General features: G+C 42.8%; 1 protein-coding gene across 7 annotated transcripts in view; it reads left to right on the top strand.

Moving 5' to 3' along the window:
* The window catches only part of ANKS6 (ankyrin repeat and sterile alpha motif domain containing 6), a 78223-nt gene that overhangs the window by 25492 nt on the left and 40444 nt on the right, over window positions 1-12287 (top strand). For all 7 annotated transcript variants that reach the window (XM_075125487.1, XM_075125491.1, XM_048839473.2 and 4 more), the window contains 4 exons: window positions 112-158; window positions 1485-1688; window positions 2945-3110; window positions 8269-8441. In XM_075125487.1, the coding sequence (XP_074981588.1) occupies window positions 112-158; window positions 1485-1688; window positions 2945-3110; window positions 8269-8441 (590 nt within the window). The remainder of the gene's footprint in view (window positions 1-111; window positions 159-1484; window positions 1689-2944; window positions 3111-8268; window positions 8442-12287) is intronic.

Below are 12287 nucleotides of genomic sequence, written 5' to 3'. Positions count from 1 at the left end.
TGCCATTGTATTTACTGAGTGAAACTGTTGTGGCATACAATACATTTGTCAAAGTTATCCTTGGGAATAAGCATTTGGAGTTTTTAAAAATATCCTTGATGTGTTTTTCAGGTGTGTGCACAAGAGCAGGAAAGGATGATGAATTATTGACAACCATGGTATGTTACAGTGCTGTCAATGTGCTCAACACTGAGTAGAACATCATGCAACTCTCACTCAATCATTTACAATCCAAATTAGATAGGCAGTACAGTTCACTCATATTATCATACAAATGATACAGCGGTCACCATTAATAAAATAAACAGCATTTGCTGATGATCACTAGACAGTTGTATCCAAACTGCTGTATTTTTTCTCTTTAGTGAGAACAGGAAATAACTGCAGTATTGCAGATGGTATGGATTGGTAATGCTTGGTAAATATTGACTTTTATAGCAAGTACAATCCATTAGTTGATGGATGAACTTCTTATGGTCAATAATGACTTAAAAAGAGATCACTTGAATAGTTGGTTTATTGCTGAAAAGCCACATGAAATACTGTGTTCTAAGGAGGAATTTGAATGTAGTAAGGGATGTAACTCAGACTTATTTCACAACCATTTACATGAATTAACATGCTCTGTTAGATAAAAGGGTAAGCTATAGTAAAATTCACGAAGAACAAGGCATCGTGCATTTTCAGCAATTTTTTACCTATCTCAAAACCTTCACTTTTTGGAGAAAGTTACAAAGAGGGTATAATATAGATTCCTCCTCTCCTTTGTTATACTCCAGCTTCAGATTCTGTTATAGCCTAGAGACTGCATTATCTTCAGTTGATAACCCCTTCTTGGCAATTGTAAAAGATCAAATTACCCATGTTGATTTCATTAGATCTTAAAGAACCATTTATTTGATATGAGGGACAATGTGTTGACTGAGGGAACTGGGGTAGAAGAGGGCTTCAGTTTTTCTTCTTATTCTTTTTTAGGAGACCCCAAAGGGACAGAGTAAGCAATTGTTCATTCTTTCCCAGGGTCTCATCTAGGAACCCACAGAGTTTTTATCTTGTCACTCCTCCTGTTTATCATTTGGAAGTGACTAATTAACTAGTTAACACTCCTGTTGACTTCACTAGGAGCCAGGATTAGGCCCAAAGGAAGGAATGAAATAGATTTATACTTAACAGGGCAACTTGCACTATTTAAGTGAGCCAAGTTCAGTATATTACATAAAGCTAGTGTATGATAACAGCTTTAATGGTCATTTGCATTGCTTCTGTTTATTATTCTGTATTGTACATCTTCAAAGATGTTTATGTCTTGATTAAATTGTTCTTTTGCCTGTTTAAAATACCCTTACTCCCCCACCATCCTTTTATTCTGATGATGAATATTAAAAGTCTTCCATTCTCTACATAGCTTCATTTCCTATTTTAAATGCATATAATTAGAGTCAAATACATCTTTCTAAAAAGAGGTAATTTCTTTTTCTTCTCAGTTAAGAAGTGGTGCTCCATTTACTAGGCTACCTAGTGATAAACTGAAAGCAGTTATTCCTCCTTTCTTACCTCCTTCAAGTTTTGAGCTGTGGAATTCTGACCGAACACGAATGAACAAAGATGGCAAGACTGAACAGATGAGGACTGCCTTGCCACAACGTGGGATCAAACATGATTTTAACAGCAGTGCAAACTCTGACATAGTAAGTGAATGTATTGTACAACAAAATATTGTATATTGTTACCTCCAGGAAATTTTGGTTGATAAGACACAGTAGTTTGATGCTGTCCCTCAGACTTATGGTCCTCTTGGATTCTTGCAACATGTAGCTGTGAGAACATCTTGTAGAATCATGTATTTTCCATTGCGAGTTTTTTAAAATTTCTATATCTTTAGAATGGGTAGTCCCTGTAAACTCAGCTACTCAGGAAGAGAAGCATTAGTAGAGTAAGAGCTTGCATGCCACACTTTTCCTTGAATACAATAAGCTCCAGCACTAACATGGGTTTGTCACAAAGTTCTGAGGTGATCATAGATTCCAAGTGAGATGGTTTAGTCCTCAAAGTACGCTGCCTCGGTGTATCAGAGCAGGGGTATTTTGAGTTGATAATGAGTTCTAGAAGGAAGGAGGGGGAAAAACAACTGAACTGAAAGAAAACAGATCAGTTACCTGTAAGTCAGTCATTATAAAGATCACAGCAGCATGAGTGGATAATGTGTGGAGGGAGCAAAGCAAAAGAGGACCAAGTATGGAGTCAGGGAGGCATTCACTCAAGGGCTAGAGGAGTGGAGAAAGACCCACCAAACCAGAGACTGAAGGAGCAATCAGACAGGTAAGAGAACCACCATGAGAGGAGATAACTGCAAAAGCCACTGGAAGATGGGATTTCAAGGAGTAAGGAGTGGATATTGATGTAAAAGAATTCAAGGAGGATGTTGATAGAGTTGAGACTTTAGGATTTGGCCAGAAAATCATTAGAGCCTTTAGTGAGAACACTTGCTGTGGAGTGAAAAAGGTTGAAGTGGGATTAAAGAGGTCAGAGGAGAGGAACTCACAGCAGTAGTTGTGGTTTAGTTAGAGGGGATGGTAGTGAAGCAGATAGTGAGCCCAAGGGTGTTTTCGTAAGATGGGGGAATCTAGAGCAGGACTTTGTATTAGATAAATTTTACATGTGATTTTATGTACCGATCTTGAGACTTTGTATTGCTCATGTTATACTGATGACATTTTTAGACAAAAATCAGAAGAAGAGGACTATTTTTATATTACTACTTTATTCCTTGTTGAATTAGGATTTTGTAATGTTCAAGAAAATAATCATATTCATTTCTGATACCCATTTTGATCCTCAGAGAAAGTCACTATCCTTTGTGGTAAGTAAAATTGTGTTTAAAGCTTTATCTGCCATTTCTTCAAGAAAGAAATTTTAAAAGTGTATATATTTCTTGCTCTTTTAGACATCTGTTACCAAAGGAACTAGACCCATCAAATTGCCAGCCTTTGCAAGAAGACCTGCTTCTCCCTCAAATTCAAGCAACTTCAACCACTCGCCACACTCTTCTGGTGGATCCAGCAACATCGCTGGAATTAACAGACATGGTGGAGAACTCCATAATAGATCAGGTGGATATATATTTTTTAATTTCATATATAAAAATTAAGACAGATTCAGCTAGGTAATCTAAATTCACAGGTAAGGTAGAAATTACACAAGTGCCTGCAAAACTGCCATTAACTTTGCTGGAACAGGAACCACAGACAGTCACAGTAGGGGACTGTAGCAGATCGAGCACTCACCGCCACCTCCTGCTGGTTATCCGGGAATTAGCTCATTCCAGCACTCGGAGTGCCTCCTGCTAGCCGGTGTCTCTCCTGCCTCAGGCCCCCGTGTCCCTCCCTGATCCCGGTGCCATCTTATCTTGGGGTGCTGCCCCACAGCAGTGCCCCCACACTCTGGGTCTCCCCTCCCAGGGGAACCCCCAACCCACTAAGCCCACCTTCCTCATCTAGCCCCGTTTCCCTGGGGCAGACTGCAGTCTGTAATGGCCACTCATCACTGGCAAGGGGCTTGGACCAGCTTCCTCTGCCTATCCCCGGGCTGCACCTCTGTAGCCCCAGTCCCTCCTTAAGTCTTTAACAAGGCCTCAGCCTGGGGAGTTGCCTGGCTGGAGCTCCCCAGCTCCTTTTGCCCTTCTCCAGCACTGCTCTGCTTCAGGTACCCTTGTGCTCCCAGGAAGCTAGGTCCTTCCCACTCCACAGCTGAAGTGAGTCTCCCAGCTCCTCCCTTAGCCCTTCTTATGCCAGGCCCTGATTGGCTGCCTCAAGCCCACTTATGATTGGCTCCCAGGGCAGCCCTTTTCCACGGCTGGATTTAACCCGTTCCAGACTGGAGCGGGGTGTCTGCCACGCTACAGGGACTATGGGCCCAGTCATGCATTTGGAACCACAGAAGCTGACCCTGAATCTGAGGAACCTCAGTGACTTTAATTGGGGTACATCCATGTAGCTTAGATTGCAGGAGTGGGTATGCTGTCCTAAAGGACATGTTTCTACCTTAATATTTCTTTAAAGAATTTTAGTCTTTTTTTTCACATATCACTTTTTTTCTGGATGAAAATTTCTGATGTTTTAATTAAAAGAAAGAAAAATCAAACTACCAGCATTCATGCCAAGCCTATCCAAAAGAAGACATTCCAGGCATAAAAGCTATTAAAAATACATGCCTGCTTTATCCCATTTTTGCATATATTATGGTAGACTTTCATAGCATGATCGTATAACATTGGATAGTGTAAGATACTGAAATTGAAAAATATTTATTTTGTAAGTATGGGTTAAGTCTGTGGAGATACATACATATTTCATAAAGTAATTGTGGTAATTTTAACATGCCAGAAAAGATTTTGACTTCAAAACCTGTTGTAGTAATTTAACATGTGACAGGTTCCCAAAACACAAAACAAAAGATCATATCACTAAGAAATGTATCTGATACACATCTCTGGAAAGAATCTAAAGATTAAACCATTTTCTCAATATAAAGAAATATATTTGTAATATTTTGACACAGAACAGAGGGTACTGGCACCTGTCCTCCCAGGGGCATGAACCTGTCTGTAGCCAGCTGAGGATTCTTTACTGATTATCTCCAAAAGAGCTGCATTTACTAGGACGTATCACTACGTGAAATTCTGTGGCCACCGTTATGCAGGAGGTCAGACTGGATTGTTGTAATGCTTCTTTCTCGTCTTGAAATCCATAAAATTAATACTTCTTTTGTCTGCCATTTTCCTCCGCAGTTCAATGGGGTTATATTATTGCAGCTGTAGACTGGGAGTTTTTTCCATGTATTTTCATCTTGAATGTAAAAGGTGTTTTTCACCAAGAGGGGAATAAATGTAGTTTAATCAGAATTGCTAGGGATTTCAGATCTGGGGTGGATAGAAACACCCATTTCATTCTACGCATAGATCAGAAACCACTTCAGCTCATGGTGGAAAAGAGCTGAATTATCCTTCTCCATTGCATCAAGCATTGGCCACCCCATGTCCTCATGAACTGTTGCTGGGTCAGATAAAGCCTAGCCTTACTAGGGGGATGCTATGATTTTTGCATTCAACAACAGATGATCATTGGACATTTTTGGGTTGTTTTAGAGTTTTCTCCTCATCTACCAAATATATTTTATTATTTGTACCAGGGTAGTGCCTAGAGGCCCCAATCAGGATTGGGACCCCATTAAGCTAGGTAATGCACACAGATTAAAAGATGGTCACTGCCCCAAAGGGTTTACAGTGTAAACTCTCAACCATGAGAAGAAAGAACCCTACTGGATACCCTCTGTAGCTCTGAAATGTTACTGCCACTGCCCAAATTCTTCTGACAGCAGCATCTTCTCCCCATATTTTATTATCACCTGAGAATTAGATGGGCTTCTCCCTATTCTCTACCTCTCCCCAGCCAATCTGCTGAGTCAGAAAACTAATGTATAGATGGAGTCTAGCAGCCCTACTCCAGTAGATCTCTGCTTAGTTGATTTAATAGTATGCACCTCCTCCCAAACACAAAAGTGACCCCCAAAGACCTATAGGGAGACCACCAACAGGATCTCCAAGGGGCTGGCCTATAAAAGGTCTCCCACCTTGGGGAAGAGAAGACCAGGAGCAGCAGAGTGGTAGAAACAACGTGAATGTGTTTCACAAGCCCAGTGACCTGGTGGGTTCATCAGAAACATCTGAGTGATTTTCCTGCCTGCAGGCAGTGCCCCTCAGTAGGATTTGAGGAAATACTTGCAGCTAACAATGTTTGTCTGTCATCATCTCGATCACTTTGCTTACATGCATCTCTTTTCTCCACACTTTGTTTGTATCTTTTCATATTAAGAAATTCTTCAGGATAGAGACCAATGGTTCAATTCTGGTTCTGTTAAAACCAGTGAAAATTTTGCATAATGTCAGGTTTCAGAGTAGCAGCCGTGTTAGTCTATATCTGATGAAGTGAGCTGTAGCTCACGAAAGCTTATGCTCAAATAAATTTGTTAGTCTCTAAGGTGCCACAAGTACTCCTTTTCTTTTTAGTGAAAATTTTGTCTTTAACTTCCATAGATCCAGAATTTCACCCTATGTCTTCATAAGGCCCCTCACACAGTAAGACCCTGTTACAGGGAAAGCTGGTCCTTTAAGGAGAATTTAGGTCTATCTCTTAGCAGTGCCTAATTTCGTACTGGATCATGGGACTTCAAGTCCAGGAAGCATTAACTGAGAGTGAGCAAGTCCACTGGGAAGGAAGAAGCATCCTATCAAGAGCTTCATGCTGTCAGTAGTGGGAGAGATTCAAGAAGAGTAGCAGCTGCTCAGGGAAACTCTCCAGGATCTGGTGTCTATATCAAGGCTGACATGTTTCCCTGTGAAGGAGCCAGAAACAAAACCTGTGAGAGGCTTGGCTGAAGAGACCTGAGCAAGACCTGACCAGAGACAGGCATTGTAGGGGATGTCCCAAGGAAGATAATGGAGAATGGCAGTCTTGGGTTTGGAGCAGATTGCTGCTCATGGTGTAGGGGCCTGTAGTAAATGGAGGGCACAAGACACCTCCTAGAAATGTCATGTGCAAGCTCCTGCATTGAGGAGAAAAAGGACTGTTAAGCCTGAGGTATTACAAAGTCTTACTGATCCCTGCAGTGTAGATTATTGTCAGCTCTTGATACAAGGGGAGAAGGAGGTCCCCTGTGTCAAAGGGTGAAGGACTACATAGCCAGTGAGGGGAAAAGGACTGCTGAAGCCAGAAGCACCTATATTTGTGTGTTTGGACTTATTTACCCTGGAAGGAGAGAATTTTTACTTTGACTGTTGGGCCAGAGAACCAGATCATCTTATTAGTCCAGGAAGACAGTCTCCAGTGGAGGAAATGAGGCAACAGCCACACACCTGACACTGAAGAGAGAAACACAACCTCAGCATGCCCCAGTTGTGACTGGGACCTTTTGGCGCAACAAGTAATAGTAAGACCAGCATGACTACTCGTGTGTCAACTAAACACTTCCGCCTTGCTCTCCTCAACCCAGGCAGCATTTTCAAAGACGTTTATGATGCCTGACATCCTTTGTCCAGAAGGCAAACCCATCTCTGTTAGCAGTACATAAACCTGGAACTGGTACCTGGAGCCTGTTGTCCTTTAGGGTTCAGTGACATGGATAATGAAAAAAAGTTTGACTTTGGATAAAAATAATTGAAAAACGTTAAATTTCATTTGTCGGGCATCCCCCTCTTCTCCTGTCCTGCTGGAATCGCAAAACAGCAGGCGAAACCTGGAGACAAAGAGTCGTGGAAGCCCAAGGATATACATAGACTGACCCCCCACATCCAGCCTTTTAGTCTTTGCTTTGCCGCTTTCCTGGAAGCATGGAGAGCAGCTCTCAGCCTTCTGTCTCCAGCGCTTTAGATAGTCTTTGCTGGCTTTATCTTTCCCCTCATTTGTCTGCCTTTCAAGTATTTTCCTTCTCCTGGTGTCTCTGTTCACTTGCGCTGGTGGCAAAACAGGCTACAGCCACTGTGTTGATACTGCCCAAAGGTGGTGGCTGCCTTCCCATATTTTTTGCTCCTACTACACCTGATACGCTAAGGGCTACCACAGGATTTTGGGACCAGCAGATTAATAGGTGGGCAGGTGAACAGTTTCTGATAATAATGCTTTACCATTTATATTGTGCTTCATGCATTCAAAGCACAGTACAGAGATTAACAGATAAATGAGGTGGTGGATAAGTATTATTGTCCTCATTTTACAGATGGGGAAACTGAGACAGAAGGTTGAAGTTAATTACCCAAGGCCACTCAGTGAATCAGTAGCAGAGCCAAGATTAGAATTTAGGAACACCTATACTCATGTATCAAGTCCACGCTGCCTTCAAAGTATCTGCAACTCTTTTTCCCACTCCCCCGCAGCAGTGGGAATTTCTTGCACTGAGACCAGGGATTTGGTGGATTTTCCCATTCTTGCTAGTTTGCTTCTACTTTCCTGCCCCCCACAGGCCAATCCAAGAAAGACAGAAGGCTTTCCTGGGAGCCTAACTTTTCCCCCGGAAGAAACAGTAACTCCTACAAGGACTACCAGCACTGGTGTGGAGAGATTTTTGTCTATGCACTGAAGTTTTTTGGAGGGTGTAGGGCGGTGGAGGAGGTGGCTAGAACGAATCTGTTTTTTTTTTTAATTATATCAATTTATTTAGTATGTTGCTTGTTGGTACCTAACTTTTTTTTTTTTTTAATTTATGGTTCCTCCTCAGGTGGCAGTGCAGATAGTGTTTTGTCTCAAATTGCAGCTCAAAGGAAAAAAGCAGCAGGCTTACCTGAACAGAAACCCAGCCAGCAATATAGCTCAATCCACACAGCTGCTTCATCCACTCTTCCTGAGCTGCAGCAGTGCACTCAGATAGCTGGCAATGGACGTATTGCAAAGGTATATATATGACTTTTAAGTTTTCCTGTTGCTAAAATACCTAATACTTAACAAAGCAGTTAATGAAACATGCCTTAGTTATGTGTGGTAGGAAACACAATTACACAACATATAATGGGGCTAAAATGTGTGAATGTCTGACACAGGGGTAGAAACATGTCAGCTCCACCAAACTTTCCCTTAGTAACAAATCTGTACAAAGGCAGGCAAAAATAAAGGGAAGTTTTTATTTATTTTCTGCTTGGTTCATTTTAAATAAATGTAATCACAGCCCAGACTTTAATAGATTTCCTGAAAATAACTCTGTCAGCCTGACATGGGCCTGCTTAGCATGCAAAGCCCCCTGAATCTGACTCTGCTCAGCAACTAATTCTTTGGAACAAAGTTTTCACAACCAGACTTGAATATGCACAAAGGGGGTTAGGAGGCAGCGTTTTCCTGGAAATTTAAAAATAAATAAATAGCAACGTTGACATCCTTTCTCTGTAGCAGAGGCAGTAAAACAAGATGGGATATGCAGCTGTAGTGGAGTATATGCCCTTTCCAAGAATTAAGGCTCCGATTTGGCAAAATACTTAAGCATATGCTTAACTTTAATTTTGAAGCCAGTGGAACTTAAGAACATGTGTGAGTGCTCTCCTGAACTGGAGCCAGAGAAAAAAGCTTGTGTAATGAGGAAGAGATAACCCAAACATTTTTCTAGGGAAGCAGAATAATATAACTTTAAGCTTTAGCTTCATGAAGAAATTTATCTGTAAGCACTTAGAAAATGTCCAGCTGAAGCTCAAGGTTCATAAACAGCTAATTGTGGCAAACAATTCTGATGACCTTTTGCAATACTATTACGAGTCAGAGCCACAATTCAGCAAAGTACTTAAGCACATACCAAAATTTAAACACATCAGTGGGACTGTTGATGTACCTTACTGAACAGGGGCCTTGGTGGAAAGAGGGAATCCAGATTAAACCCTATTATGTCCGGTGATCTTGTTACAGTTGTTTCACACTGCTTTCACTCTAGTGACTTCAAGACAGTTTTTCTTAATTTACACCAGTCTGTGATCAGGATCAGGTCCAGTATTCTTAGATTTTGGTAAAGTTTTTGATGTGGTCCTGCCTGAGAATCTAATGGAAAAGTTAGAATATTTTTTTGCAACAAATTCCGGGGAATGGATACAAATTGACTGATAGACCATTAGTGGAGAGAGAGAGAGAGAGAATATGCATGTCATTTTGCAGGGATTACTTTAGCACTCAGTATTGTATTAATATTATTATAATTGATCTAGAGCAAGGTTTCTCAACTTCAGGGCTTTGGAGCTGTGCTCCGGCTCCGCTCCAGCTCCAGGCAAAAACCTGCAGCTCCACTGCTCCGGAGCTGCTTCGCACTCCAGCTCCAGGCTCCGCTCCAAAGCCCTGCTCAACTTCTCCTCTGCTACCCCCAAACCACTATTTTTTTTCTTCTGTGATTGTATAAACAAGAATCTTTTATGCAGTTTCAGCTAAAAAGGCCAAAAATGCTATAATAGGAACAGGACTGCATTTGTGATTTGTGTAACTGTAATAATATCTGTAACATCGTCTGGCAACCATATGTCTGATAGTTTTTTGAGAGTGTGTCAATGAGGATCCCAATGTAGGTGCACATGTGGCTCATGCACAAGTCTTTTGAATAGCAGTGTCTATTGAGGCTATGCATGCGCCCTGTGCCTCCTTGTGGTTTTGTGCAAGAGTATAAAGGATGGAGCTGCCACAACCTTCCCTCAGTTCCCTCTTGGTAGCAGGCAAGGAATCCAGTGAGTGTCTGAACCACTGCCCTTTTCAGAGCTTTATAACCTTTGTTTTATTCTCAAATCTACTGTGAGAAGAACACTGTCCTCCCCCTTAATCTGTACTTAGGGTCCTACCAAATTCATGGCTGTGAAAAACGTGTCACAGACTATGAAATCTAGTCTCCCCCGTGAAATCTGGTCTTTTGGGTGCTTTTACCCTATACTATTCAGATTTCATGGGGGAGACAAGCGTTTCTCAAACTGGGGGCCGCGACCCCAAAGGAGGTTGTGGGGGGAGGAGGGGATTGCAAGTTTACTGTATGGGGTCGCCATATTGCCACCATTAGTTCTGCACTGCCTTCAGAGAACGGTGGCTGCTGGGCAGACACCCAGCTCTGAAGGCAGTGCCTCACCAGAAGCAGTGCAGAAGTGAGGGTGGCAATACCATACCATGCCACCCTTCTGTGCTGCTGCCTTCACAGCTGGGTGGCTGGAGAGTGGCAGCTGCTGGCCAGTGTCCCAGCTCTGAAGGCAGCAGCACAGAGGTAAGGGTGGCAGCACTATACCATGTTATCCTTACTTCTGCACTGCTGCTGGCAGGGGCGCTGCCTTCAGAGCTGGGCTCCCGGCCAGCAGCTGCTGCTCTCCGGTGGCCCAGCTCTGAATGCAGCGCCACCACCAGCAGTAAGGCTGGCAATACTGCAACCCCTCCACAATAACCTTGCGACCCTTCCACATCCCTATTTTGGGTTAGGACCCCTATAGTTACAAGAGTGAAATTTTAGATTTAAATATATGAAATCATGAAATTTATGATTTTTAAAGTCCTATAACCATGAAATTGACCAAAATAGTGAATTTGGTAGAGCCCTATCTATACTTGATTGCTATTGGCATTAAAAAATTAATCTAAATTAATCTGACTACTCCCTTGTCCAGCGAAGTGAGACATTTTGCGCCAACCACCTTCTGGACTCTAAACTGTCTGGATTCAAACCTTGTCCATCCTACGATGGCCTTATCCCCCAGACAGATGGACACACTTGATGCCTTTTATGCCTGTCACAGGTACTCAGTTTGCTGGTCTATCTCCTTGAGGACCCGTAAGTCAAGGGACGTTTGTCTCAAGCTATACCTATTGAAGAAGTCCAAGAGGGTCCCTTTGGATCCGGAGGCAGTAACTGCAAAGCCAGAACTGAAGAAGTCACCTGGTGCCCCCTCAAGCAGGCACCATGCTCCGGGATCCAGTAGTGAGAAGAAGACACCCAAGAGGGTGCTGAGAACACTGGGACTGGCTACCTCAGTGCCAATGGCCTCAATTCCACCAACCTTAGAACCAGCAGTCTCAACACTGGCAGCCTTGACATCGACCCAGATACCAAAGGATCCAGCATGTACGCTCCCCACACTTCAGCCCTTACCACCCAAGAGACAAGCCAATATGTAGTATAAAGATTGCTTCAAACATCAGGCTGGTTCTTCCTGAAGGAAGCATACCAAACAAAACTACTCAAAGTATTTTGCCACCCTAAGGGCAGGGGATGCAGGCCAGACCACGAGTGCTGTGCAGGAGTGATGACACTGAAGATGACATCGGTACTGGTGATCAAGCCAACCACAGCCTCAAGATTCATGACACTTGAAGAATCAACAACACCTCCCAAGGCCTGCTGCACATTGAGACCTTGGTGGCATAGGTATCATCAGTACTGGGGCTGTACGTCCCACATCACCACCGTTTGAGGAGGTATATTCCTCATTCCCTTCATCAAGCTATTCATTTTTGCCAGTGTCAAATATGGAATCAGGAAGTGACCCCAGAAGGAGACCAGAGGTCAAGGCTCCGCCTCAAGCCTGATGTGAATGGCAGTAGACTGCCAACTGCAACTGGACCAGTATCCATATGCCACCCTGGCCATTTTGGTCTTACTGGGAAACATCGTCACATGAGTCCTGGAGCAGATCCCCTTTCCACGCTTAAAAAAAGTGAAGGAGTTCTCACTCACTAGTGGTATTGTTTGTTAATGAGGCCTCCCACATCAGAGTGAGACTGGGATCAACCGTAACCAACAAC

This window comes from Caretta caretta, chromosome 2 (genome assembly GCF_965140235.1).
Source record: "Caretta caretta isolate rCarCar2 chromosome 2, rCarCar1.hap1, whole genome shotgun sequence".
Classification (NCBI taxonomy): domain Eukaryota; kingdom Metazoa; phylum Chordata; order Testudines; family Cheloniidae; genus Caretta; species Caretta caretta.
The sequence above is the reverse complement of the archived record's forward strand: the minus strand, read 5'-3'. Positions and strand labels throughout refer to the sequence as shown.